General features: G+C 46.7%; 1 protein-coding gene across 2 annotated transcripts in view; it reads right to left on the reverse strand.

Annotated features, from left to right (window-relative positions):
* CACNA2D4 (calcium voltage-gated channel auxiliary subunit alpha2delta 4) overlaps positions 1–25507 on the reverse strand; it is a 251480-nt gene that overhangs the window by 102587 nt on the left and 123386 nt on the right. For both annotated transcript variants that reach the window (XM_066590961.1, XM_066590960.1), the window contains exon 26: positions 16633–16710. In XM_066590961.1, coding sequence (XP_066447058.1) covers positions 16633–16710 — 78 coding nt within the window. The remainder of the gene's footprint in view (positions 1–16632; positions 16711–25507) is intronic.

Genomic DNA, 25507 nt, shown 5'->3' on the forward strand with positions numbered 1-25507 from the left:
TTATAATTGAGTCCCGAGAGTATACGAGAATATATGTACAAGAATATACTATAATACGACTCCCAATGTACAAGAATTTAACTACTGTAATACCGCTCCCAATGTACAAGAATATAACTACAATAATACTGCTCTCCCTATATACAAGAATATAACTACTATAATACTGCCCCCTATATACAAGACTATAACTACCACAATACTGCCCCCTATGAACAAGTATGTAACTACTATTGTACATACGGGCAGTAGTATAGTGGTTATATTCTTCTACAAAGGAGGACAGTATTATAGTAGTTATATTCTTTTACGTTGGGAGCAGTAATATAGTAGTTATATTATTGTATACAGGGAGTATTATAGTGCTTATATTCTTGTAGATTGGGAGCAGTATTATACTGGTTATATTCTTTTGCATAGCAAACAGTAATATGGTAGTAATATTATAATACTGCCCGTATATAAAATAATAACTACTATAATACTGCTCCCCTATATACTAGAATATAACTATTATAATACTGACCCCTATGTACGAGAATATAACTACTATAATACTGCCCCCTATGTATGAGAATATAACTAATATAATACTGCCCCTTATCTACAAGAATAGAACTACCTTAATACCGCTCACCTATATGCAAGAAGATAACTACTATAATACAGCTCCTATATACAAGAATAGAACTACTATAATATTGCTCCCCTATATAAAAAAATATAACTACTGTAATACTATCCTCTATGTATGAGAATATAACTAATTTAATAATGCTCACCTATATACAAGAATATTAATACTATAATACTGCTCCCACTATACAAGAATATAACTACTGTAATACCGCACCCTATGCACAAGAATATAACTATTAGAAAACTGCTCCCACTATATTCAAGAATATAGCTACTATAATACAGCTCATATGTAGAACAGAACTACTATAATACTGCTCCCTACATACAAGAATATAACTACTATATTACTGCTCCCTATACACGAATATAACTATTATAATACTGCTCCTATGTACAAGTATATAACTACTATAATACAGACCCCTATGTATAAGAATAGAACTACTATAATACTACCCCTCTATGCACAAGAATATAACTACTATTATACTGCTCGCTATGTACAAGAATATAACTGCTATAATACTGCCACCTATGTACAAGAATATAACTACTATAATACTGCCCCCCTATGTACAAGAATATAACTACTATAATACTGCCCCTATGTACAAGAATATAACTACTATTATATTGCTCCCTATCGACAAGAATATAACTACTATAATACTGCCGAGATTTTCTTAATGCCTCGCTGTTGTCACTAACTATTTCTCTAAATGGTAATTTGGATATAGTTAATGGCTCCCTACGTGTATTTTACACAGTTGGTGGGTACAGATCTCTAAACGGTGCAACAAACTAATAAATGTACTGTGATCAGCAAACCCTCAGATAAAAAGTCCTGCTATTCTTTACAGGAATACTAGTAATTATTAGGAAATTATTACACCAGTGTTTCTGGTGGCACAATGTGCCACATAGCTCTGCTACATGCACGTCACACACATATCTCTCCTACGTTACTTTCGCATGTCTACTGCATCTGTTTTACGACATTTAGCTGGTGGCTCAGGTGACATCGTGGCTTGTCGCTGTGTCATGTAAGCTGCATTAGCTTCACTGCGGCATTGAAGCCTCCGTAGTGACATGTTTGCATGACAGCAACGGTTTGTTTCAGCACTGGACGATGGTTGACGATTAGATGAAGGCTGGACTGGTGTTGGCAGCGTTAGCACTTTAGATGACATATCATCACGTTCAGGAGATGTGAAGATAGTGGAGAAGGACTATGCTTCAATGTTGTTGGTCAGTATGCACTGCCAGCTATGTATGTGGACATTTGTGAGGTGTATTTTATTGGAGTCTCCACACAGGTATCCAGATGTCTCACAACCAGTTACAAACTGGCAGACTTACTAGTGCTATATCCATAGCAACTGAGACTGCAGGGGTTTGTGGGGGATGGGGGGGATGTAGTCCGCCCATAATTCCTCATTCAGTGCAGAAGGAAGATAAAGGACCTGTAATGATGTCACAGTCATGTGATCAGGGGGCGCAGCTAAGAACCCGTAACTGACATCACAGGTGTCATCAGGCTCTGGATGTAACTCACACATCACTCACAGATTGACGGTCATTAGCACTTTGATAGCTGCAGTATAAAGCATGGCAGAGGGACTGCACAGAGATCCAAGCCAATGCAGAAGCAGGAGGTGCAATTAATTTTGCCTAAGAGTTCAATAGACAATGTAGATGAGCAAAGGTCACTGATCATAACTCAGCAAATGGTGCAACGGTGGACAAAAGGGCATAGGATGGCGTCCATAAGGAGAAGTCGTGGGGTGACAACCGGTAATGCAGAGTCTCAAAGTGACGTTTAAGGTACTTAAGGAGTAGCAAATGGCATGAAGCAGTATGCAAAGGGGGTCACAGAGGTCAGTAATATCCATTACACATCAGTCAGCAATAAAGGGGTTAATGCCAACACAGTGCAGGTGACACCAGAAAAGCCTGAAGAAAATGACTCAGGCACAAGGAAAAACCCATCACCATGGCAACACAGTGACGGCCTTAATTCAGCTGTGCCGTGAAATGAGGGGGGACTCAGGGGACATCCCATTGTCTGATGCTAAGCAATAGGAAGAGGCGCAGAATTGAAGGGGGCTGCGAGAACGAGGGGGTCAGCGACCGGGATCTCTCCTCAGCTCTACTAGATTCTCAGCTCTGCGTCCACTACATGTATCAACCTCACCTAATAGACAGACATATTAACCCCCGACCTCTCCTAATAGACAGACATCAGGGCCCCCGACCTCTCCTAATAGACAGACATCAGGGCCCCCGACCTCTCCTAATAGACAGACATCAGAAACCCCGACCATTCCTAATAGACAGACATCAGAAACCCCGACCACTCCTAATGCACAGACATCAGGACCCCGACCTCACCTAATAGACAGACATCAGAAACCCCGACCACTCCTAATGCACAGACATCAGGACCCCGACCTCACCTAATGCACAGACATCAGGACCCCGACCTCACCTAATAGACAGACATCAGAAACCCCGACCACTCCTAATGCACAGACATCAGGAACCCCGACCACTCCTAATGCACAGACATCAGGAACCCCGACCACTCCTAATGCACAGACATCAGGAACCCCGACCTCACCTAATGCACAGACATCAGGACCCCGACCTCACCTAATGCACAGACATCAGGACCCCGACCTCACCTAATGCACAGACATCAGGACCCCGACCTCACCTAATGCACAGACATCAGGACCCCGACCTCACCTAATGCACAGACATCAGGACCCCGACCTCACCTAATGCACAGACATCAGGACCCCGACCTCACCTAATGCACAGACATCAGGACCCCGACCACTCCTAATGCACAGACATCAGGAACCCCGACCTCACCTAATGCACAGACATCAGGACCCCGACCTCACCTAATGCACAGACATCAGGACCCCGACCTCACCTAATGCACAGACATCAGGACCCCGACCTCACCTAATGCACAGACATCAGGACCCCGACCTCACCTAATGCACAGACATCAGGACCCCGACCTCACCTAATGCACAGACATCAGGACCCCGACCTCACCTAATGCACAGACATCAGGACCCCGACCTCACCTAATGCACAGACATCAGGACCCCGACCTCACCTAATGCACAGACATCAGGACCCCGACCTCACCTAATGCACAGACATCAGGACCCCGACCTCACCTAATGCACAGACATCAGGACCCCGACCTCACCTAATGCACAGACATCAGGACCCCGACCTCACCTAATGCACAGACATCAGGACCCCGACCTCACCTAATGCACAGACATCAGGACCCCGACCACTCCTAATGCACAGACATCAGGAACCCCGACCTCACCTAATGCAGACATCAGGACCCCGACCTCACCTAATGCACAGACATCAGGACCCCGACCTCACCTAATGCACAGACATCAGGACCCCGACCTCACCTAATGCACAGACATCAGGACCCCGACCTCACCTAATGCACAGACATCAGGACCCCGACCTCACCTAATGCACAGACATCAGGACCCCGACCTCACCTAATGCACAGACATCAGGACCCCGACCTCACCTAATGCACAGACATCAGGACCCCGACCTCACCTAATGCACAGACATCAGGACCCCGACCTCACCTAATGCACAGACATCAGGACCCCGACCTCACCTAATGCACAGACATCAGGACCCCGACCTCACCTAATGCACAGACATCAGGACCCCGACCTCACCTAATGCACAGACATCAGGACCCCGACCTCACCTAATGCACAGACATCAGGACCCCGACCTCACCTAATGCACAGACATCAGGACCCCGACCTCACCTAATGCACAGACATCAGGACCCCGACCTCACCTAATGCACAGACATCAGGACCCCGACCTCACCTAATGCACAGACATCAGGACCCCGACCTCACCTAATGCACAGACATCAGGACCCCGACCTCACCTAATGCACAGACATCAGGACCCCGACCTCACCTAATGCACAGACATCAGGACCCCGACCTCACCTAATGCACAGACATCAGGACCCCGACCTCACCTAATGCACAGACATCAGGACCCCGACCTCACCTAATGCACAGACATCAGGACCCCGACCTCACCTAATGCACAGACATCAGGACCCCGACCTCACCTAATGCACAGACATCAGGACCCCGACCTCACCTAATGCACAGACATCAGGACCCCGACCTCACCTAATGCACAGACATCAGGACCCCGACCTCACCTAATGCACAGACATCAGGACCCCGACCTCACCTAATGCACAGACATCAGGACCCCGACCTCACCTAATGCACAGACATCAGGACCCCGACCTCACCTAATGCACAGACATCAGGACCCCGACCTCACCTAATGCACAGACATCAGGACCCCGACCTCACCTAATGCACAGACATCAGGACCCCGACCTCACCTAATGCACAGACATCAGGACCCCGACCTCACCTAATGCACAGACATCAGGACCCCGACCTCACCTAATGCACAGACATCAGGACCCCGACCTCACCTAATGCACAGACATCAGGACCCCGACCTCACCTAATGCACAGACATCAGGACCCCGACCTCACCTAATGCACAGACATCAGGACCCCGACCTCACCTAATGCACAGACATCAGGACCCCGACCTCACCTAATGCACAGACATCAGGACCCCGACCTCACCTAATGCACAGACATCAGGACCCCGACCTCACCTAATGCACAGACATCAGGACCCCGACCTCACCTAATGCACAGACATCAGGACCCCCAAATTCTCCTAATATATAGACAACATGACCCCCGACCTCTCCTAATACACATACATCAGGACCCCTGACTTCTCCTAATATACAGACATCAGAACCCCCGAACTTTCCTAATACACAGACATAAGAACTCCGGCCTCTCCTAATACACAGACATCCGGACCATCGACCTCTCCTAATACACAGACATCCGGACCATCGATCTTTCCTAATACACAGACATAATAACCCTGGCCTCTCCAAATACAAAGACATCAGGACCCTTGACCTCTCCTAATATACAGACATCAGGACTCCCGACCTCTCCTAATACACCTACATCAGGACCCCCGACCCCACCTAATACACAGACATCAGGATTCCCGACCTCTCCTACTACACAAACATCAGGACAACAACTGTCCTAATACACAGACATTAGGATCCCCGACCCCTCCTAATACACAGAGAACAGGACCCAAACCATCCTAATACAAAGACATCAGGACCCCTGACCTCTTCTAATACACAGACATAATAACCCCGACGCCTCCTTATACACAGGCATCAGGACCCTGACGCCTCCTTATACACAGGCATCAGGACCCTGACGCCTCCTAATACACAGGCATCAGGACCATGACGCCTCCTAATACACAGGCATCAGGACGCTGACGCCTCCTAATACACAGGCATCAGGACCCTGACGCCTCCTAATACACAGGCATCAGGACCCTGACGCCTCCTAATACACAGGCATCAGGACCCTGACGCCTCCTAATACACAGGCATCAGGACCCTGACGCCTCCTAATACACAGGCATCAGGACCCTGACGCCTCCTAATACACAGGCATCAGGACCCTGACGCCTCCTAATACACAGGCATCAGGACCCTGACGCCTCCTAATACACAGGCATCAGGACCCTGACGCCTCCTAATACACAGACATCAGGACCCTGACGCCTCCTAATACACAGACATCAGGACCCTGACGCCTCCTAATACACAGACATCAGGACCCTGACGCCTCCTAATACACATACATCAGGACCCCTGACCTCTCCTAATACACAGACATCAGGACCCCTGACTTCTCCTAATATACAGACATCAGAACCCCCGAACTTTCCTAATACACAGACATAAGAACTCCGGCCTCTCCTAATACACAGACATCCGGACCATCGACCTCTCCTAATACACAGACATCCGGACCATCGATCTTTCCTAATACACAGACATAATAACCCTGGCCTCTCCAAATACAAAGACATCAGGACCCTTGACCTCTCCTAATATACAGACATCAGGACTCCCGACCTCTCCTAATACACCTACATCAGGACCCCGACCTCACCTAATGCACAGACATCAGGACCCCGACCTCACCTAATAGACAGACATCAGAAACCCCGACCACTCCTAATGCACAGACATCAGGAACCCCGACCTCACCTAATGCACAGACATCAGGACCCCGACCTCACCTAATGCACAGACATCAGGACCCCGACCTCACCTAATGCACAGACATCAGGACCCCGACCTCACCTAATGCACAGACATCAGGACCCCGACCTCACCTAATGCACAGACATCAGGACCCCGACCTCACCTAATGCACAGACATCAGGACCCCGACCTCACCTAATGCACAGACATCAGGACCCCGACCTCACCTAATGCACAGACATCAGGACCCCGACCTCACCTAATGCACAGACATCAGGACCCCGACCTCACCTAATGCACAGACATCAGGACCCCGACCTCACCTAATGCACAGACATCAGGACCCCGACCTCACCTAATGCACAGACATCAGGACCCCGACCTCACCTAATGCACAGACATCAGGACCCCGACCTCACCTAATGCACAGACATCAGGACCCCGACCTCACCTAATGCACAGACATCAGGACCCCGACCTCACCTAATGCACAGACATCAGGACCCCGACCTCACCTAATGCACAGACATCAGGACCCCGACCTCACCTAATGCACAGACATCAGGACCCCGACCTCACCTAATGCACAGACATCAGGACCCCGACCTCACCTAATGCACAGACATCAGGACCCCGACCTCACCTAATGCACAGACATCAGGACCCCGACGCCACCTAATGCACAGACATCAGGACCCCGACGCCACCTAATGCACAGGCATCAGGACCCCGACGCCTCCTAATACACAGGCATCAGGACCCCGACGCCTCCTAATACACAGGCATCAGGACCCTGACGCCTCCTAATACACAGGCATCAGGACCCTGACGCCTCCTAATACACAGGCATCAGGACCCTGACGCCTCCTAATACACAGGCATCAGGACCCTGACGCCTCCTAATACACAGGCATCAGGACCCTGACGCCTCCTAATACACAGACATCAGGACCCTGACGCCTCCTAATACACAGACATCAGGACCCTGACGCCTCCTAATACACAGACATCAGGACCCTGACGCCTCCTAATACACATACATCAGGACCCCTGACCTCTCCTAATACACAGACATCAGGACCCCTGACCTCTCCTAATACACAGACATCAGGACCCCTGACTTCTCCTAATATACAGACATCAGAACCCCCGAACTTTCCTAATACACAGACATAAGAACTCCGGCCTCTCCTAATACACAGACATCCGGACCATCGACCTCTCCTAATACACAGACATCCGGACCATCGATCTCTCCTAATACACAGACATAATAACCCTGGCCTCTCCAAATACAAAGACATCAGGACCCTTGACCTCTCCTAATATACAGACATCAGGACTCCCGACCTCTCCTAATACACCTACATCAGGACCCCGACCTCACCTAATGCACAGACATCAGGACCCCGACCTCACCTAATAGACAGACATCAGAAACCCCGACCACTCCTAATGCACAGACATCAGGAACCCCGACCTCACCTAATGCACAGACATCAGGACCCCGACCTCACCTAATGCACAGACATCAGGACCCCGACCTCACCTAATGCACAGACATCAGGACCCCGACCTCACCTAATGCACAGACATCAGGACCCCGACCTCACCTAATGCACAGACATCAGGACCCCGACCTCACCTAATGCACAGACATCAGGACCCCGACCTCACCTAATGCACAGACATCAGGACCCCGACCTCACCTAATGCACAGACATCAGGACCCCGACCTCACCTAATGCACAGACATCAGGACCCCGACCTCACCTAATGCACAGACATCAGGACCCCGACCTCACCTAATGCACAGACATCAGGACCCCGACCTCACCTAATGCACAGACATCAGGACCCCGACCTCACCTAATGCACAGACATCAGGACCCCGACCTCACCTAATGCACAGACATCAGGACCCCGACCTCACCTAATGCACAGACATCAGGACCCCGACCTCACCTAATGCACAGACATCAGGACCCCGACCTCACCTAATGCACAGACATCAGGACCCCGACCTCACCTAATGCACAGACATCAGGACCCCGACCTCACCTAATGCACAGACATCAGGACCCCGACCTCACCTAATGCACAGACATCAGGACCCCGACCTCACCTAATGCACAGACATCAGGACCCCGACCTCACCTAATGCACAGACATCAGGACCCCGACCTCACCTAATGCACAGACATCAGGACCCCGACCTCACCTAATGCACAGACATCAGGACCCCGACCTCACCTAATGCACAGACATCAGGACCCCGACCTCACCTAATGCACAGACATCAGGACCCCGACCTCACCTAATGCACAGACATCAGGACCCCGACCTCACCTAATGCACAGACATCAGGACCCCGACCTCACCTAATGCACAGACATCAGGACCCCGACCTCACCTAATGCACAGACATCAGGACCCCGACCTCACCTAATGCACAGACATCAGGACCCCGACCTCACCTAATGCACAGACATCAGGACCCCGACCTCACCTAATGCACAGACATCAGGACCCCGACCTCACCTAATGCACAGACATCAGGACCCCGACCTCACCTAATGCACAGACATCAGGACCCCGACCTCACCTAATGCACAGACATCAGGACCCTGACCTCACCTAATGCACAGACATCAGGACCCTGACCTCACCTAATGCACAGACATCAGGACCCCGACCTCACCTAATGCACAGACATCAGGACCCCGACCTCACCTAATGCACAGACATCAGGACCCTGACCTCACCTAATGCACAGACATCAGGACCCCGACCTCACCTAATGCACAGACATCAGGACCCCGACCTCACCTAATGCACAGACATCAGGACCCCGACCTCTCCTAATACACATACATCAGGACCCCCGACCTCTCCTAATACACAGACATCAGGACCCCTGACTTCTCCTAATATACAGACATCAGAACCCCCGAACTTTCCTAATACACAGACATAAGAACTCCGGCCTCTCCTAATACACAGACATCCGGACCATCGACCTCTCCTAATACACAGACATCCGGACCATCGATCTTTCCTAATACACAGACATAATAACCCTGGCCTCTCCAAATACAAAGACATCAGGACCCTTGACCTCTCCTAATATACAGACATCAGGACTCCCGACCTCTCCTAATACACCTACAACAGGACCCCCGACCCCACCTAATACACAGACATCAGGATTCCCGACCTCTCCTACTACACAAACATCAGGACAACAACTGTCCTAATACACAGACATTAGGATCCCCGACCCCTCCTAATACACAGAGAACAGGACCCAAACCATCCTAATACAAAGACATCAGGACCCCTGACCTCTTCTAATACACAGACATAATAACCCCGACGCCTCCTTATACACAGGCATCAGGACCCTGACGCCTCCTTATACACAGGCATCAGGACCCTGACGCCTCCTAATACACAGGCATCAGGACCCTGACGCCTCCTAATACACAGGCATCAGGACCCTGACGCCTCCTAATACACAGGCATCAGGACCCTGACGCCTCCTAATACACAGGCATCAGGACCCTGACGCCTCCTAATACACAGGCATCAGGACCCTGACGCCTCCTAATACACAGGCATCAGGACCCTGACGCCTCCTAATACACAGGCATCAGGACCCTGACGCCTCCTAATACACAGGCATCAGGACCCTGACGCCTCCTAATACACAGGCATCAGGACCCTGACGCCTCCTAATACACAGGCATCAGGACCCTGACGCCTCCTAATACACAGGCATCAGGACCCTGACGCCTCCTAATACACAGGCATCAGGACCCTGACGCCTCCTAATACACAGGCATCAAGACCCTGACGCCTCCTAATACACAGGCATCAGGACCCTGACGCCTCCTAATACACAGACATCAGGACCCTGACGCCTCCTAATACACAGACATCAGGACCCTGACGCCTCCTAATACACAGACATCAGGACCCTGACGCCTCCTAATACACAGACATCAGGACCCTGACGCCTCCTAATACACAGACATCAGGACCCTGACGCCTCCTAATACACAGACATCAGGACCCTGACGCCTCCTAATACACAGACATCAGGACCCTGACGCCTCCTAATACACAGACATCAGGACCCTGACGCCTCCTAATACACAGACATCAGGACCCTGACGCCTCCTAATACACAGACATCAGGACCCTGACGCCTCCTAATACACAGACATCAGGACCCTGACGCCTCCTAATACACAGACATCAGGACCCTGACGCCTCCTAATACACAGACATCAGGACCCTGACGCCTCCTAATACACAGACATCAGGACCCTGATACCTCCTAATACACAGACATCAGCACCCCTCATGCCTCCTAATAAACAGACATCAGGACCCCCCACCTCTCCTAATGCACAGACATCAGGACCCCTCACCTCTCCTAATACAGTCATAATAACCCCGAACTCTCCTAATACACAGCAATCAGGATCCCCGACCTCTCCAAATACACAGCAATCAGGATCCCCGACCTCTCCAAATACACAGCAATCAGGATCCCCGACCTCTCCAAATACACAGCCATCAGGATCCCCGACCTCTCCAAATACACAGCCATCAGGACCCCCGACCTCTCCAAATACACAGCCATCAGGACCCCCGACCTCTCCAAATACACAGCCATCAGGACTCCCGACCTCTCCAAATACACAGCCATCAGGACTCCCGACCTCTCCAAATACACAGCCATCAGGACCCCCGACCTCTCCAAATACACAGCCATCGGGACCCCCGACCTCTCCAAATACACAGCCATCGGGACCCCCGACCTCTCCAAATACACAGACATCGGGACCCCCGACCTCTCCAAATACACAGACATCGGGACCCCCGACCTCTCCAAATACACAGACATCGGGACCCCCGACCTCTCCAAATACACAGACATCGGGACCCCCGACCTCTCCAAATACACAGACATCGGGACCCCCGACCTCTCCAAATACACAGACATCGGGACCCCTGACCTCTCCAAATACACAGACATCAGGACCCCCGACCTCTCCAAATACACAGACATCAGGACCCCCGACCTCTCCAAATACACAGACATCAGGACCCCCGACCTCTCCAAATACACAGACATCAGGACCCCCGACCTCTCCAAATACACAGACATCAGGACCCCCGACCTCTCCAAATACACAGACATCAGGACCCCCGACCTCTCCAAATACACAGACATCAGGACCCCCAACCTCTCCTCCTCCTAATCTGCAGGTATGAAATATTGGACAGTACATTGTGTGACTATGGTGTGCATTCTTCTATTATACAGTAGGATCCTTGATGATACAATGTTGCAGGTTATAATATGACTATGAGGCAATGAGCCATGTGACTCCCGCCCGTCACCCCCATACCTGCACACTATGTACAGTAGCAGCAGGGACCCCCACAGAGAACTTTTTGTCACTGAACTGTTCCTCCCACTCAAGTTAAGAAAGTCCTGATCACTTGCAACTCCTAACAAGCCGTACTTAAAAGGTCTCCTCCGCCTAATTGTTTTCATCCTGATTCTGTGTGGGCACAGATTTTCCAAATAAATGCCATTTCTCTTATACCCCCTTATAATTAATTGTGTGTGATTAACTCCTTGTCTGCCAGTTTCTTTATTATGTATTGTAAAGCATAAGTAAAACATCTTATGTATAGGGATATGGCGCATGTTGATAAATCCTGGGTGTCTCCTGTATATAATTATATATGTACAGTGGGTATAAGTTATAAATCTCCTGTATATAGTGATATTGACCATGCTGGTATAACCTGTGTATCTACTGTATATAATGATATACATATAGCTGGTATAAGTTATACATCTCCTGTATATAGTGATATGGGCCATGATGGTATAACCTGTGTATCTACTGGATATAATTATAGATGTACAGCTGGTATAAGTTATACATCCTGTATATAGTAATATGGAGCATGCTGGTATAACCTGGGTAGCTCCTGTATATAATTATATATGTACAGCTACTATACAATATACATCTTGTATATAGTGATATTGATCATGCTGGAATAACCTGGATATCTCTTATATAATGTATACAACTGCACATATATAATTATATATATATCTTTGTAATGAATGGTCTGTTGGCAGGACACCAGAGGATGGGCCAATATTACAGTGCAGTTATTACAGGTCATGTGATATGTGTGGCACCTTTCTGATGCTTGTCCTGTTGGAGTCTTTCCTCTGCCTCCTGTGTCTGCTGCTGATATGAAACACACAGAGCACACGCTGGGGACATATATCTGATAGGAAGTGACAGGCAGAGGCTTAGCCGTAGAGCCTGGAGTCAGGGATGAGCTATCACATCTGCAGTTTGTGCCAGGCGGTAATATTCCACAGTCGGCCACACGGCCTCTAACCCGCAGCATCTGGGTGCCGAGGCGGAGGAAGCCCTGCCTGGGAACGTGGCCAAGAGACCGGTGAGTATCGGCGACAGGAGATTCCCCAGTGTCAGGTGGCAGCATCTCCTTTAGCTACAGACATCTCCTGAGAACATCTCCTTAGCAATACGGTGAGCAGGCCATTTACTATGGCATGAGGAAGGAGATTCGCGGTTCAGGATTCTAGTTGGGCGATATTGATTTCCATTCAGCTTTCCTTTCCCAGAAGCAGAACAGCTGAAAAGGGTCTTGAAGAGATAATGTTCTTATTTTTAAGGTGATGGATGCAGCATGAAGGAGGACAGGGCACTGTAATAATGCAGCTGCATCCTGGGTATCGCAAGGAGCACAAGGCCATAGCCATATCTGATGGCTGCCTGGTCTGATAGTGAGTCACCAGTGAAAGCTCAAGACACAGAGTGACAAAAACAATCCTCTCCACACATCACCAAGACCCTTGAGCTTCCCACCTCCTGCACTCTCAACCTGCATTGCCCCCTACTCAATTGATGCAGGGTCCCTGGAGTATGTATCAGTTTATCATTTCTCAACCCTACATCACTTTGTATTCACAGTGGCTGCTGAATTGGCAAGGGCATAGTGCAAGACATTATGGGATATATTGAAAGCACAATTCGGCCAGGGATCAGTAAAGATGGCAGCTGTCCCTTGTGGCTCTGTCTGAGAGGCCCATTATGACATATCTTCCGTGAGACTTTGCAGTTAGTGGATCAGAAAGCTTGATGATAGAGCACACAGGACCCAGGTGAGTGCTTTCTACATTGCTGCCCATATAACATCTCATCCGGAGGCTGCAGCCCAAAATATGGTGTCCATTAATTGCATAATTTCTCTTTAGATGGGAAGCAAACAATTTGGAGCTCTGTAGCAGAAAAATGCAGCTGAGACCCATCACACATCCAGCGTTACATGAGAAAGTTCTGATTGAAGGCAGCCACCACTAGGAGGAGCTCAGTGAAGGCAGATTTATACAACTGCCACTAGGGTAAGATCACTAAAGAAGAGATTTATCACTGCGTCCAATAGAAATTTGTATGTAGTGAGCTCCCTCTAGAGGTAGCTTTACAAGTCTATATGTAGGGAGTTCCTTCTACCGATAGCCATAAAAATTTGTATGCAGCTAGTGACTGTACACAGTTGTATGTAATGAGCTCCCCCTATTGGTGGCTGTATAAATCTGCATGTAGTTAATTTCCCCTAGTGGTGGCTGTATACATCTAGATGTAGTGAGCACCCTCTAGTCGTAGCTGTATAAATCTGTATGTAGTGAGTTCCCTCCAGTGGTAGCTGTATAAATCTAGATGTACTGAGTTCCATCTAGCGGTAGCTGTGAGAATCTCTATGTAGTGAGTTCCCTCTAGTGGTGGTTGTATAAATGTACATGTAGTGAGCTCCTTCTAGTGATAGATGTATCAATCCATATAAAGTGAGCTTTTTCTAATAGTGGCTGTAAAAAATCTGTAGGTATTGAGCTTCCCCTAGTGGTGTCTGCAGAAATAATGTATGTAGTGAGCTCCCTCTAGTGGTGGCTGTATTAATCTGTATGTAGTGAGCTCCCCTCTAGTGGTGGCTGTATAAATCTATAAGTAGTGTGCTCTTCCTAGCGGTGGCTGTATAAATCTACATGTACTGAGTTCCCCCTAGTGGTAGCTGCACGAATCTCTATGTAGTGAGTTACCTCTAGTGACAGCTGTATAGATCTGTATGTATTGAGCTTTCCCTACTGGAGACTGCAGAAATACTGTATATAATGAGCTTCCCTCTAGTGGTGGCTGTATAAATATATAGTGAGCTTCTTATGATGGTGGCTGTATAACTTCAGTGAGGCAGATTTACTATTAAAAATTCATCAGTTTCCTGGCACAAATTGTGATAGAAATGTATTGTGCTTTGTGCCACATTTACCATGTTTTTTGCACATTTTTTACAACCCAACAAAGGGGCGTTCATTCGAGGGACAATTGCACATAAGTGCCTGACAGCCATCATATGGATTATTGCCCAACTATCACTCCTAAGCTTTATTCAGGAGGGTAGTCATTCTATGAATGGAGGCGGAGTGGCTGGGGATCAGTCCGGCCTGTCCACCTCCATTCACAGTAAGCAGGCCATCATTCACAGTTGAATGACGGCCTATGTACACAGCCCGACAGTTGCTTGGTATTTAGCTCTGCTGAAAACCCAGGGATTCAGACCAATTTCTCACTCAGTGCACTGTCGGCAGCTGCGTGTACATAAAATGATTATTGCCCAACTTCGCTGCTTCCGGTGGTAATTCGGGCTACAATTGACCCGTGTAAAAGGTACCTTTAGGCTGCCTGTCCACAGGCGTTGCGGTTTCCCACGGCGGATCTCCACCGTAGGAGCTACCGCTCGGGAGCAGGAGCCAGCAGACAGATCTCCGCTTTCAACCTGACAGATAGGTTGACGCGGAAAATCGCAGCAATTCGCAGCATGCTGCGATTTGCCACCCGCGAGCAAAGAATCGCTATGATTCTCCGCTCGTGGACAGGGGGGTTGCGCTTTCCATAGCAACGCTATGGAAAGCGTGCATTGCTTTCCCCACGTCCGGATTATCGCCGTGGGGAACGCAATTCAATAACGCCCGTGGACAGGCAGCCTAAGCCAACTATTAGGTGTTGTACAGTTAGACTAGATAGTCTATAGATATGACACATGTATCATTCAGCAGAGTCACTGCAATAAATCTGGCACATTTCAAGACTGTCTAGTCTATGTTTGCATTAACTATTAGACTGTATCAGTAAATCTGCCCAGTATGTATGTTGTGAGCTCCCTCTAGTGGTGAATGTATAAATCTGTATGTAGTGAGCTCTCTTTAGTGGAATCGACCCTAAGATGTTTACGCTGAGCTGCTTCTAGTGGTGGAAGCATATATCTGTAGGTTTGGAGCTCAACTTAGTGGTATCTATATAAATCTCTCTTCAGCGAGTACCCTCTAGTGGTGGCTGTGTAATTATGAATGTTGTGAGCTCCCCCTACTGGCAGCTGTATAGCTACATATGCAGTAAGCTTCCTCTATTAGTGTCTTTGCATATCTGTCTTCAGTGAGCTCCCCCAAGTGGTAACTGCAGATAGACAAAATCTATGTTTGTGATTTTGTTTTAAAGATTTTTGACAGCTGCACATCAAATATTGTAATATTGTCTAATCCTGAACCCCCTCCATATCATAGACGTGCATGAACTAAAAAGTAATCACCGATTTAGAAAAAAAATTCCAAATTGGCGAAAAAGTAAGAAGCAAAGATTTTGTCCTACCTGCAGCGAGGGCGGTTTTATTGTGGACAGTAACAGATACGGCGGTGCTGACCGTCACCACTTCTGGCCTGTGACCATCTGCAGAAAAAGAAAAGCCATATATCAGATGCTGTGGAAGATAAAATGAAAGGTAACGTGTTCAATCGGAATCTATGCAGCTAATACGTGAATATGGGAAACGTTTTAGGCACACAGAAAATTCATATGAAATAATACATAATAATTCCACTGATGACTATTAATTCACTATGATACAATGCAATTTAGGAAAAAAAATGTTAAAGTGGATCTGTCAGGTCTCAGGGCGGTGTGTGATAGCGGGAGAGGGGCTGGGCTCTCTGAGGGTGGTCTGTTATAGCAGGGGAGGGGATAAGCTTTGAGGGCAGTGTATGATAACACAAGAAGCTGGTTACATAAATCACAGAAAAAAAGCCTGTGAGTCATAGAATCGGAAGTTGGAAGAGTCCTCCAGGGTCATCAGGTCCAACCCCCTGCTCAATGCAGGATCACTAAATAATCCCAGACAAATATCTGTCCAGCCTCTATTTGAAGACTTTCATTGAAGAACTCACCACCTCACATGGCAACCTGCTCCACTCATTGATCCCCCTCACTGTCTAATATCTTTTATGTGTCTCCTCCCTTTCGGTTTTATCCCATTGCTTCTAGTCTTTCCTTGTGCAAATTAGAAAAATGCTGATTCCTCTGCAGTGACAGCCCTTCAGATATTTGTAGACAGCTATTAAGTCTCCTCTCAGCCTTCTTTTTTGCAAGCTAAACCTTCCCAGATCCTTTAACCGTTCCTCATAGGACATGATTTGCAGACCGCTCACCATCTTGGTAACTCTTCTCTGGACTTGCTCCAGTTTGTCAATGTCTTTTTAAAATCAGGGTGCAAAGAACTGGACACAGTATTCCAGATGAGGTCTGACTAATGAAGAGTAAAGGGGGATAATTACCTCACATGATCTAGACTCTATGCTCCTCTTGCCAGGAGTGTGTTTGCCTTTTTGCTGCTGCATCAAACTGTTGACTCATGTTCAGTCTGTGATCTATATAGTATACCAAAGTCTTTTTTCATATGTGCTGCTTAGCCCAATTCCTCTCATTCTGTATGCGCTTTTTTTTCATTTTTATTGCCCAGATTTAGTACTTTGCATTTCTTCTTGTTAAAATACCATTTTGTTAGTTGCCACTCACCATTTAAGTTTGTCCAGATCTTTTTGAATCCTCTTTATTCTCTAATATTAGCTATCCCTCCTAGTTTTGTGTTATCGGCAAATTTGATAGGTTTCCTCTCAATTTTCCCCTCTAGAACATTTACAAAAATGTTGACCAGCACTGGGCCTAGGACAGAGCCTTGTGGTACCCCACTTGATACATTCTTCCACTTGGATGTTCATCCATTTCTGACCACTCTTTTAGTACGATCACTCAGCCAGCTGTGAATCCACCTAACAGTTGTCTTGTCAATGGCACATTTGGTCATTTTTTCTATAAGGAGGCTTCTGACGGTTTGCTGCGACAGATTGGCCATCCTGTGTGGACAAGATTTTTGACAAATCTTGTCCACATGGCTGGCTAAACCCGGGATTAGCGGCCGCAGGCATATTCGCCACAGTGAAATTCAACACAGAATTTCCATGGCAAATCCGCCCTGTGTGAACCAAGCCTAAGTGTTCCCTCACCATCTCTCTGTTTATAGATAACCTACATTTTTGCATTTCCCCAATAGCGCAGGTAAGATCAGCTGATGTTCCATCTACTTTCTAAGAGAAATGAGATACAAAATAGGATTTATACAGTTCGGCCTTCTCAACATCATTTTTAACCAATTCACCATTTTCATCCTGTAAAGATCCTATAGCATCTTTTCTTTTACTTTTTACCCCCCAAATCCTTTTTTTGCTTTTGGCCTCTCTTGCAAGCATCAATTCATTATTAGCTTTTCTGACACTTGCCCTATAGTTTCTGCAGATTGCATTATATTCCTCTTTAGATATGAGGAATATAGTTCACTCCATGCTCTAGAAATATAAAGCTTTGCTGACTGCACTATTGACGTAGCCACTTGTTCACTTCTAGAATCCTGTTCCATCTCCTTATTCCATGGCTATCCACTGGTAGGATAGATGAGAAGACAACTTGTGCTCCTAGTTCCTTAGCTTTCCTACTGAGGTCTTTAGAGCCTCTACAGATAGTTGTAAGGGTTTTTTTGCAGGGTCATTTGTGCCTACATGTATTAGTAGGAATGAGTAGTTGTCTGTAGAACTGAAGAGTCTTGATAGCCTATCAGATCCATCTTTGATTTGTGCACCTGGAAGACAGCACACCTCTCATTACATTATGTCAGGTCTGCAGACAGCGGCTTCTGTTCCTCTCAATAGGGAATCCCCCACAACCACTACTCTCCTTTTCTTCTTCACAACACTTCTTTTTCTCTATCCAAGAGGATTCTGGGTGTTTATTAGACTGTTCTTTGTGGGCAAAGTCATTTCTTGCTATACCTCTTGGTTGTTCTCCTGCGCGAGAACCTGGTACTAGTTCCCGAGCAGTACAGGAGCTGGTTGACTCCTGATTCTCCTGTCTCTTTGGGTCACATGCTTCCATTCCTCTGCTTCTGCAGGTACACTGGACATTTCTTTTTTGCTTTTCAACATTTTGAAGACTTTCTTCTGCTATTTCTTAATGAGTTTTAATGTAGCGATTCTCTCCTGAAGACTCTGCACCTTTTCCTCCAATAGAGACATAATCTTGCATTTCTGGTAGGTGAAGTTTGACTTTTCCTCCAGGAGGTCTGTAAACATATAGCATGCATTGCAGCTCACCATATGGCTTCCATGACCCTTCCATGTTTATGTCCATTTACGAAGTTCTAAAAGTCAAGAACTCTTGTAATGATATATAACCTATAAGATGCTATTAAGTGACTCTTTGCTCTTTCCAGAATGCACAGGTAATATGCAAATGAGCTTCCTGGAGCTCCAATTCCTGGTCTGGTGATGTCCTCCAAGGAGCTCGACCCGGCTACACCCAGCAATCGTCCCACTAATAGTGACTCTTTGCATATTCCTAGGGGATTCTGGGAAGAGCGAATTACCTTCCTGGAGCTCCAATCTCTGGTCTCTGCTTTTCCACCCACATGCAGTGATTGACAGCTGTTTTTGTTTTAATTTGTTTGCAGGCAGACATGTCAAACACTGTGTTGATAGGGTCAGCAGGATTCATAGGCTTTCTCTATGAATAGTTGAAGTCAGTAAACCTCACAAGGTCTGAGTGAGCCGGGTCAGCAGGACTCACAGGCTTTTTCTATGACTTGGTGGAGTCAGCAGATCTCACAGGCTTTCATTATGAGCGAGTAGAGTCAACAGGACCCACAAGATTTCTCTATTAGTGGGCAAGGCAGGCAGGATTCACAGGCTCTCTCTATGAGTGAGCAGGGCAGGCAGGACTCAAGCTTTATGAGTGGGAAGTGTCAATAGGTCTCACAGTCTCTCTATGAGTGGGCAGGGTCAGCAGGACTCACAGGCTCTATTTGTGGGAGGGGTCAGGAGGACTCACAGCCTCTATTTGTGGGAGGGGTCAGGAGGACTCACAGCCTCTATTTGTGGGAGGGGTCAGGAGGACTCACAGGCTCTATTTGTGGGAGGGGTCAGGAGGACTCACAGGCTCTATTTGTGGGAGGGGTCAGGAGGACTCACAGGCTCTATTTGTGGGAGGGGTCAGGAGGACTCACAGGCTCTATTTGTGGGAGGGGTCAGGAGGACTCACAGGCTCTATTTGTGGGAGGGGTCAGGAGGACTCACAGGCTCTATTTGTGGGAGGGGTCAGGAGGACTCACAGGCTCTATTTGTGGGAGGGGTCAGGAGGACTCAGAGGGTTTCTCTATGAGCCCTGATAGCAGTAAACCGTGTTTTATATGAAAGTACTGAACCAATTAATAGAAAACTATATACCCCCGAGCTCAGCGTCTCCACCTCTATCATTTACCACCCTCAAATGAGAGACCTGACAGATCTACTTTGGGTTGAGGGTACATTTGGTCAAGCACAAGTCACATAACAAAACTAAAATCATGAAATCTTTGCTACATGTCACATGTGACCAAATGTCGCCATATTGCCTCAGCATTACAGATAATGACTCTACTGCTATATAAAAGATGAACCTGTCAGTCAATTCAACATTAAAAAGAATTGGTGCCTTATACAGATTATATACTATTAATGTATATACAGTAATGCTAGTAATGTACTAGTAATATACTAGTAATGCATTTTAACATTAAAATTACTATTACTTTAAGTTATAAAACACCCCACCCACCACAATTCTCCCCATGTTATGCCCACCTCATCCAGCATGGAGGGGTTCAGGATTAGACAGCTAGTGATATGATAATGGGACAGCTTATCCTCCACTGTCAGTTATATGAATATAACAGCATCAAAGAGAATGGTAATACCCATCACAACCAACAGGTGGAGATAGTGTCTCCCTTATAATACACAAGTTCTTATAATAATGATGACTCCACAGCTCCCTGGCCTTTATAGCGATATTATGTACCGGGGTTCATACATAAATCAGCATGGCTTGTGTATTATAACATGGGTGAAGCCGGCAGGGTGGTGACGGTCCAGGCCCAGATTCTGCGTGGTACGATAACTGTATGTTATATGGAAGATATACTGAGGGCGATTATTGCAGCATATTGTTCAAGGTGATATATGTGGTCAGCAGATGATATTGTGCCAAAGTCATGCTTAGTAAGCCAGATTCCCTTGTCATATCATGACACTCGTGGCTTGACGATAGGGTTCTTCTGAACTTTACCTGTGGTCACATGACCCATAGTTGGGAACAGTAGTTGTGGCCAATCATTGTTGCCTGCTGCACATCTTACCATATAAATGGCAGTGTGCTGTCAAGCATGATGAAAGTCGTTGGGGGACGAATAATCATAGAAGTGATCATTCGTCCTCCATAGAGTCTGAATATATCAGAGCTTGCACATCATCGGTACCATATCTATATGGTGCTAATAATGTATGAACACTATTTATGAGCAAATCAGAACCATGAGCCATTTATATATGACAAACCTATTCACGCAAAGTACTAAAGAGGGTCAGAGAACACCAGATCTGTCAGCAGCAGCATGTTGACAGTTTCCCTTAACCATTATTAATGGACTATTACCACTTCAGGTATTTATGGCTTATCAACAGAAAATGCCATAAATGTCTGATAGATGGGGGCTGCTCCTTTATCTCCAGAATGGGGTTGCCCTATACCTGTCCCATTTTGGGAGTGAGTTGCTGGACGCTGCATCCAGGCGGTAGGTGAATGGAGAACTGGCCATCTGTGTGACTAAGAAGTGGAGGGAGAGCAGAACACCTGCGCAGCCATTTCTCCATTCATTGTACGCCTGAATGTAGTGCTCCGCAATCACCTCGCCATGAGCGACAACGGGGTTCAGGGAGACCAGAAAGATCCAAGTCCCACCTCTAAGACCCAGACCAATCTCTAGAATAGGGGTGTTCAGACCCCTTGTGCCACCCTGGTGAGACGACGGCCAGGTGCTGCATCCAGGTGTAGAATGAATGGAGAGATGGTGACACGTGCTCCGTTCTCTCCCTTCACTTCTATGAGAGTCACAGAAACAGCCGAGCATGTGGACACTTTCCGGAAAACTCAACTCCCGGATGTGGTGGCGCAGGAGGAAAATATGGAAATAGGAGGTGAAAGTAGCATCTATTAGACATAGTACTGTGCAAAAGTTTTAGGCAGGTGTGGAAAAAAAGAGAGTAAGAACACTTCAAGAAATAGATGGGCTAATAGTTTTTTTCTGTCAATTAACAAAGTGCAAAGTGACTGAAGAAAAGAGATATGTAAATCCCATTGGTTTTTGGTGTGACGCCTTCCCCTTCAGCATCAGTTCTTTTAGGGACACTTGCACACAGTTTTTGGAGGAGCTTGGCACCCCCCCCCCCTTCCCCGAGCCTGCTCGCATGAGAATGCAGTTACTCAAGAAGAGCGATGCTCGCTCAAGTAACTGCCTTATCCGAGCGTGCTCGCTCATCTCTAATGATGATCATTACCACCTGTTTGGTATAATTGGGTAATTATAAACCTGAATGTAGTCCAACAAAATCCCAACTGTATGCAAGTGTAGCAAGAAGTTACAAAAATTCCAAAGACAGCAGGTGAGGGATCTGACACTCTGCTAGAGATTGCCCCATAGCGCATGTCCTCTCCTTGTTATTCATCCAAAAACTAAGCAAATTTTTAGAATTTTTAAAAAATACCTATTTTCCCACTCACCGCCCGTCCTCCCCGCGTAAAGTGATGTAATTAGGTCTGGAAAACATTGCAGGTTGTAATAAACGTGTAAGTGGCAGCTTCTTCTGCTGAGCTGTAGCTGAAAGCGGATTTATGTTTGCATGTGTTTTCTTCAAAGGAAGCATTTTGAGAAGCGTGACGGGCCCCAATTACCGCCACGTAAAAGGCTTGTTCACCGTCAGCAGCTGTAAAGACTCCTCAAAAAGCCAGAAATGACTAATAACCGGGAATGGAAACAAATATGGTAAAAGCATGTACAGGATAAAGCTACATCTCCCAGTATGCAATGCAAAACTGCAAAAAGTTTCAAAAACATCTCGTCTGGCTCAGAATCTGATTTTATAGAGTCAAAAAGGATTCCGACAGCACCAAGGTAGCATGCAGGGGCGGAATAATAGCTTGTTACACAGGAAAAGGGAAATCCTACTGCAGCTTAGGCTACAACTTGAAAATGCTGATTTTTCTTCAAGGGCCAACACTCCAAATCTGTTTGAAACGAGTCCTATATTGTTAGACTAATGGAAATTCTGACGCATTTTCTGCTGTACTAGTCCACAGCAGTGTCTGATCTGAGGGCTAGTACAAAACGTGTCAGAGTACAGTATTTTAAACCCTGACTTAAAATTGCTCCACAATCACTCTGTACTTCCTGGTTGCTACTTACCAGGACATGTGACTGCTGCAGCCAATCACTGGCTATAAAATATCACTGCTGTGGCCAGTGATTGGCTGCAGTAGTCACATGTCCTGGTCAGTGGTTGTGAAATTAGTAATGAAAAACTCCTTCAATGACGCAGCCTCATTTGGTATTTAAGGATGCAATAACGTTTTGGGGGGAATTTTCATCTCCACTTTTCAAAAGCCATCACTTTATTATTTTTCTATTGACATGGCCGCAGGGCTTGTTCATTGTGCAATGAGAGGTGGATTTTATTGATACCATTTTGGGGAACATATAATGTATTTTAGAACTTTTACAAATTTTTCTTAGGGGAGTGCGGATCGGTAGGATTGTGATGACACAACAATCATCTTTTCATGGTTTTTCCACTTTTTACAATAAAACCCCCCTTTTTTCCTGCATTGCTGCCTTCAAACACCCATAACTTTGTTTCTTCATGTGAGGGCTTGTTTTTCGTGGGATGAGCTATCGTTTTTATTGGTAACTTTTTGGAGTATATGTGAATTTTTTGATCACTTTTATTGTGTTTTATTGTGTTTTTTTATGGAAGTCAAAACAAGCAAAAAAAGTATTTAGAGTCCTTTCTTTTCTTTGAATAGTGTTTGCAGTGCAGGAAAAAAGTGTGTTCGGGTTGTTATAGATACAGTGATACCAAACTTAATTTTTTTAAAACAACGAAAAGGCAAAATCTGCACAAATTACTTGAATTTTTTAAAATTATTTTTAGTTTTTCTTCACCTTTTTCTATGCCCCTGTAGGGGAATTGAACCTGCCATCTTATGATCACTCAGAAAATGCACTGCAGTACATCTGTACTACAGTGTATTATTGCTATTCATGTACGATGAAGCCATGGTAAACCATTGGCCCTCCTGATTTTATGGCCAATGACGCCACAGAGAGAGCTCCCTTCCTCTGTTAACTCTGTACATGTCATGGTCAACGTTAATTATGGCACGTAAGGGAATAATGGCAGGAACTGGTATCGCCGTTGCAGCAGGATGCTGACAGTCAGTCACAGCTGGCTCCAGCTGCAGATACTGCAGGCTCAGCTGCTGTGCCTGCACTATCCATATGCCGTAAATATATGTCATCCCGCAGTAACCCCTTCCTATCCAGGACAAACATGTTAATGTACCGTGAAGAAACTGGCTTTGGGAGGCTGTAGAGCCCTGTATTTTTACATTTATTGCTTAAGTCCCTGCACTTAGAACTGAGGTGCTCATACCCATAAGAGCTTGAATTAGAGATCAGGGAGCTTTTTCTCTGCTTCCCCTTATCTGGCAACAATTTAGTGGGTTTTGTTGGTCTCCTCAGTCCAGCCTTGGTAGGAGATGTGCTCGTCAGCCATTGTTGTCCTCATAACCAGACTAGTTAACAAGACATATTGACGGCCTCGGGCTATCGGAAATCTAGGACAAGGTTTCTAATGAAAATAATCAATTTTAATTAGGAGCGAAGCTCGAAAGGCAACAACGTACGCGTGTTATTTCATGTGACCTGCCGGAGCGCAGCCATGATGATGACATTGCAATGATGTATTTTAAAATGGGCAGAACTAGCAGGGCTGGTGTCGCCTATGAGTGGGATGTATAGCAAAATGGGGGGGGGGGGGGGGGTAATGAAAATGGCAGCGTTAGGGTCTGAATGAGTATAGATGGCGCTAAGGGCCACTGAATGGGGCTCAGAAGTGATATTCCGGTACCCTCAGGAGTTCGCTCTTCCCACCCGCGTGGCTGGATGGCGGGCTCGGCGACGTCGTTGTCCCTAGGATTATGATCTGTAAGAGGGAAGTGAGGGAGGTGACAGAAAACAGAACGGAAATATAACCTTCTCTGATGTACGGAG

This window comes from Eleutherodactylus coqui, chromosome 2 (genome assembly GCF_035609145.1).
Source record: "Eleutherodactylus coqui strain aEleCoq1 chromosome 2, aEleCoq1.hap1, whole genome shotgun sequence".
NCBI classification, from domain to species: Eukaryota; Metazoa; Chordata; class Amphibia; order Anura; family Eleutherodactylidae; genus Eleutherodactylus; species Eleutherodactylus coqui.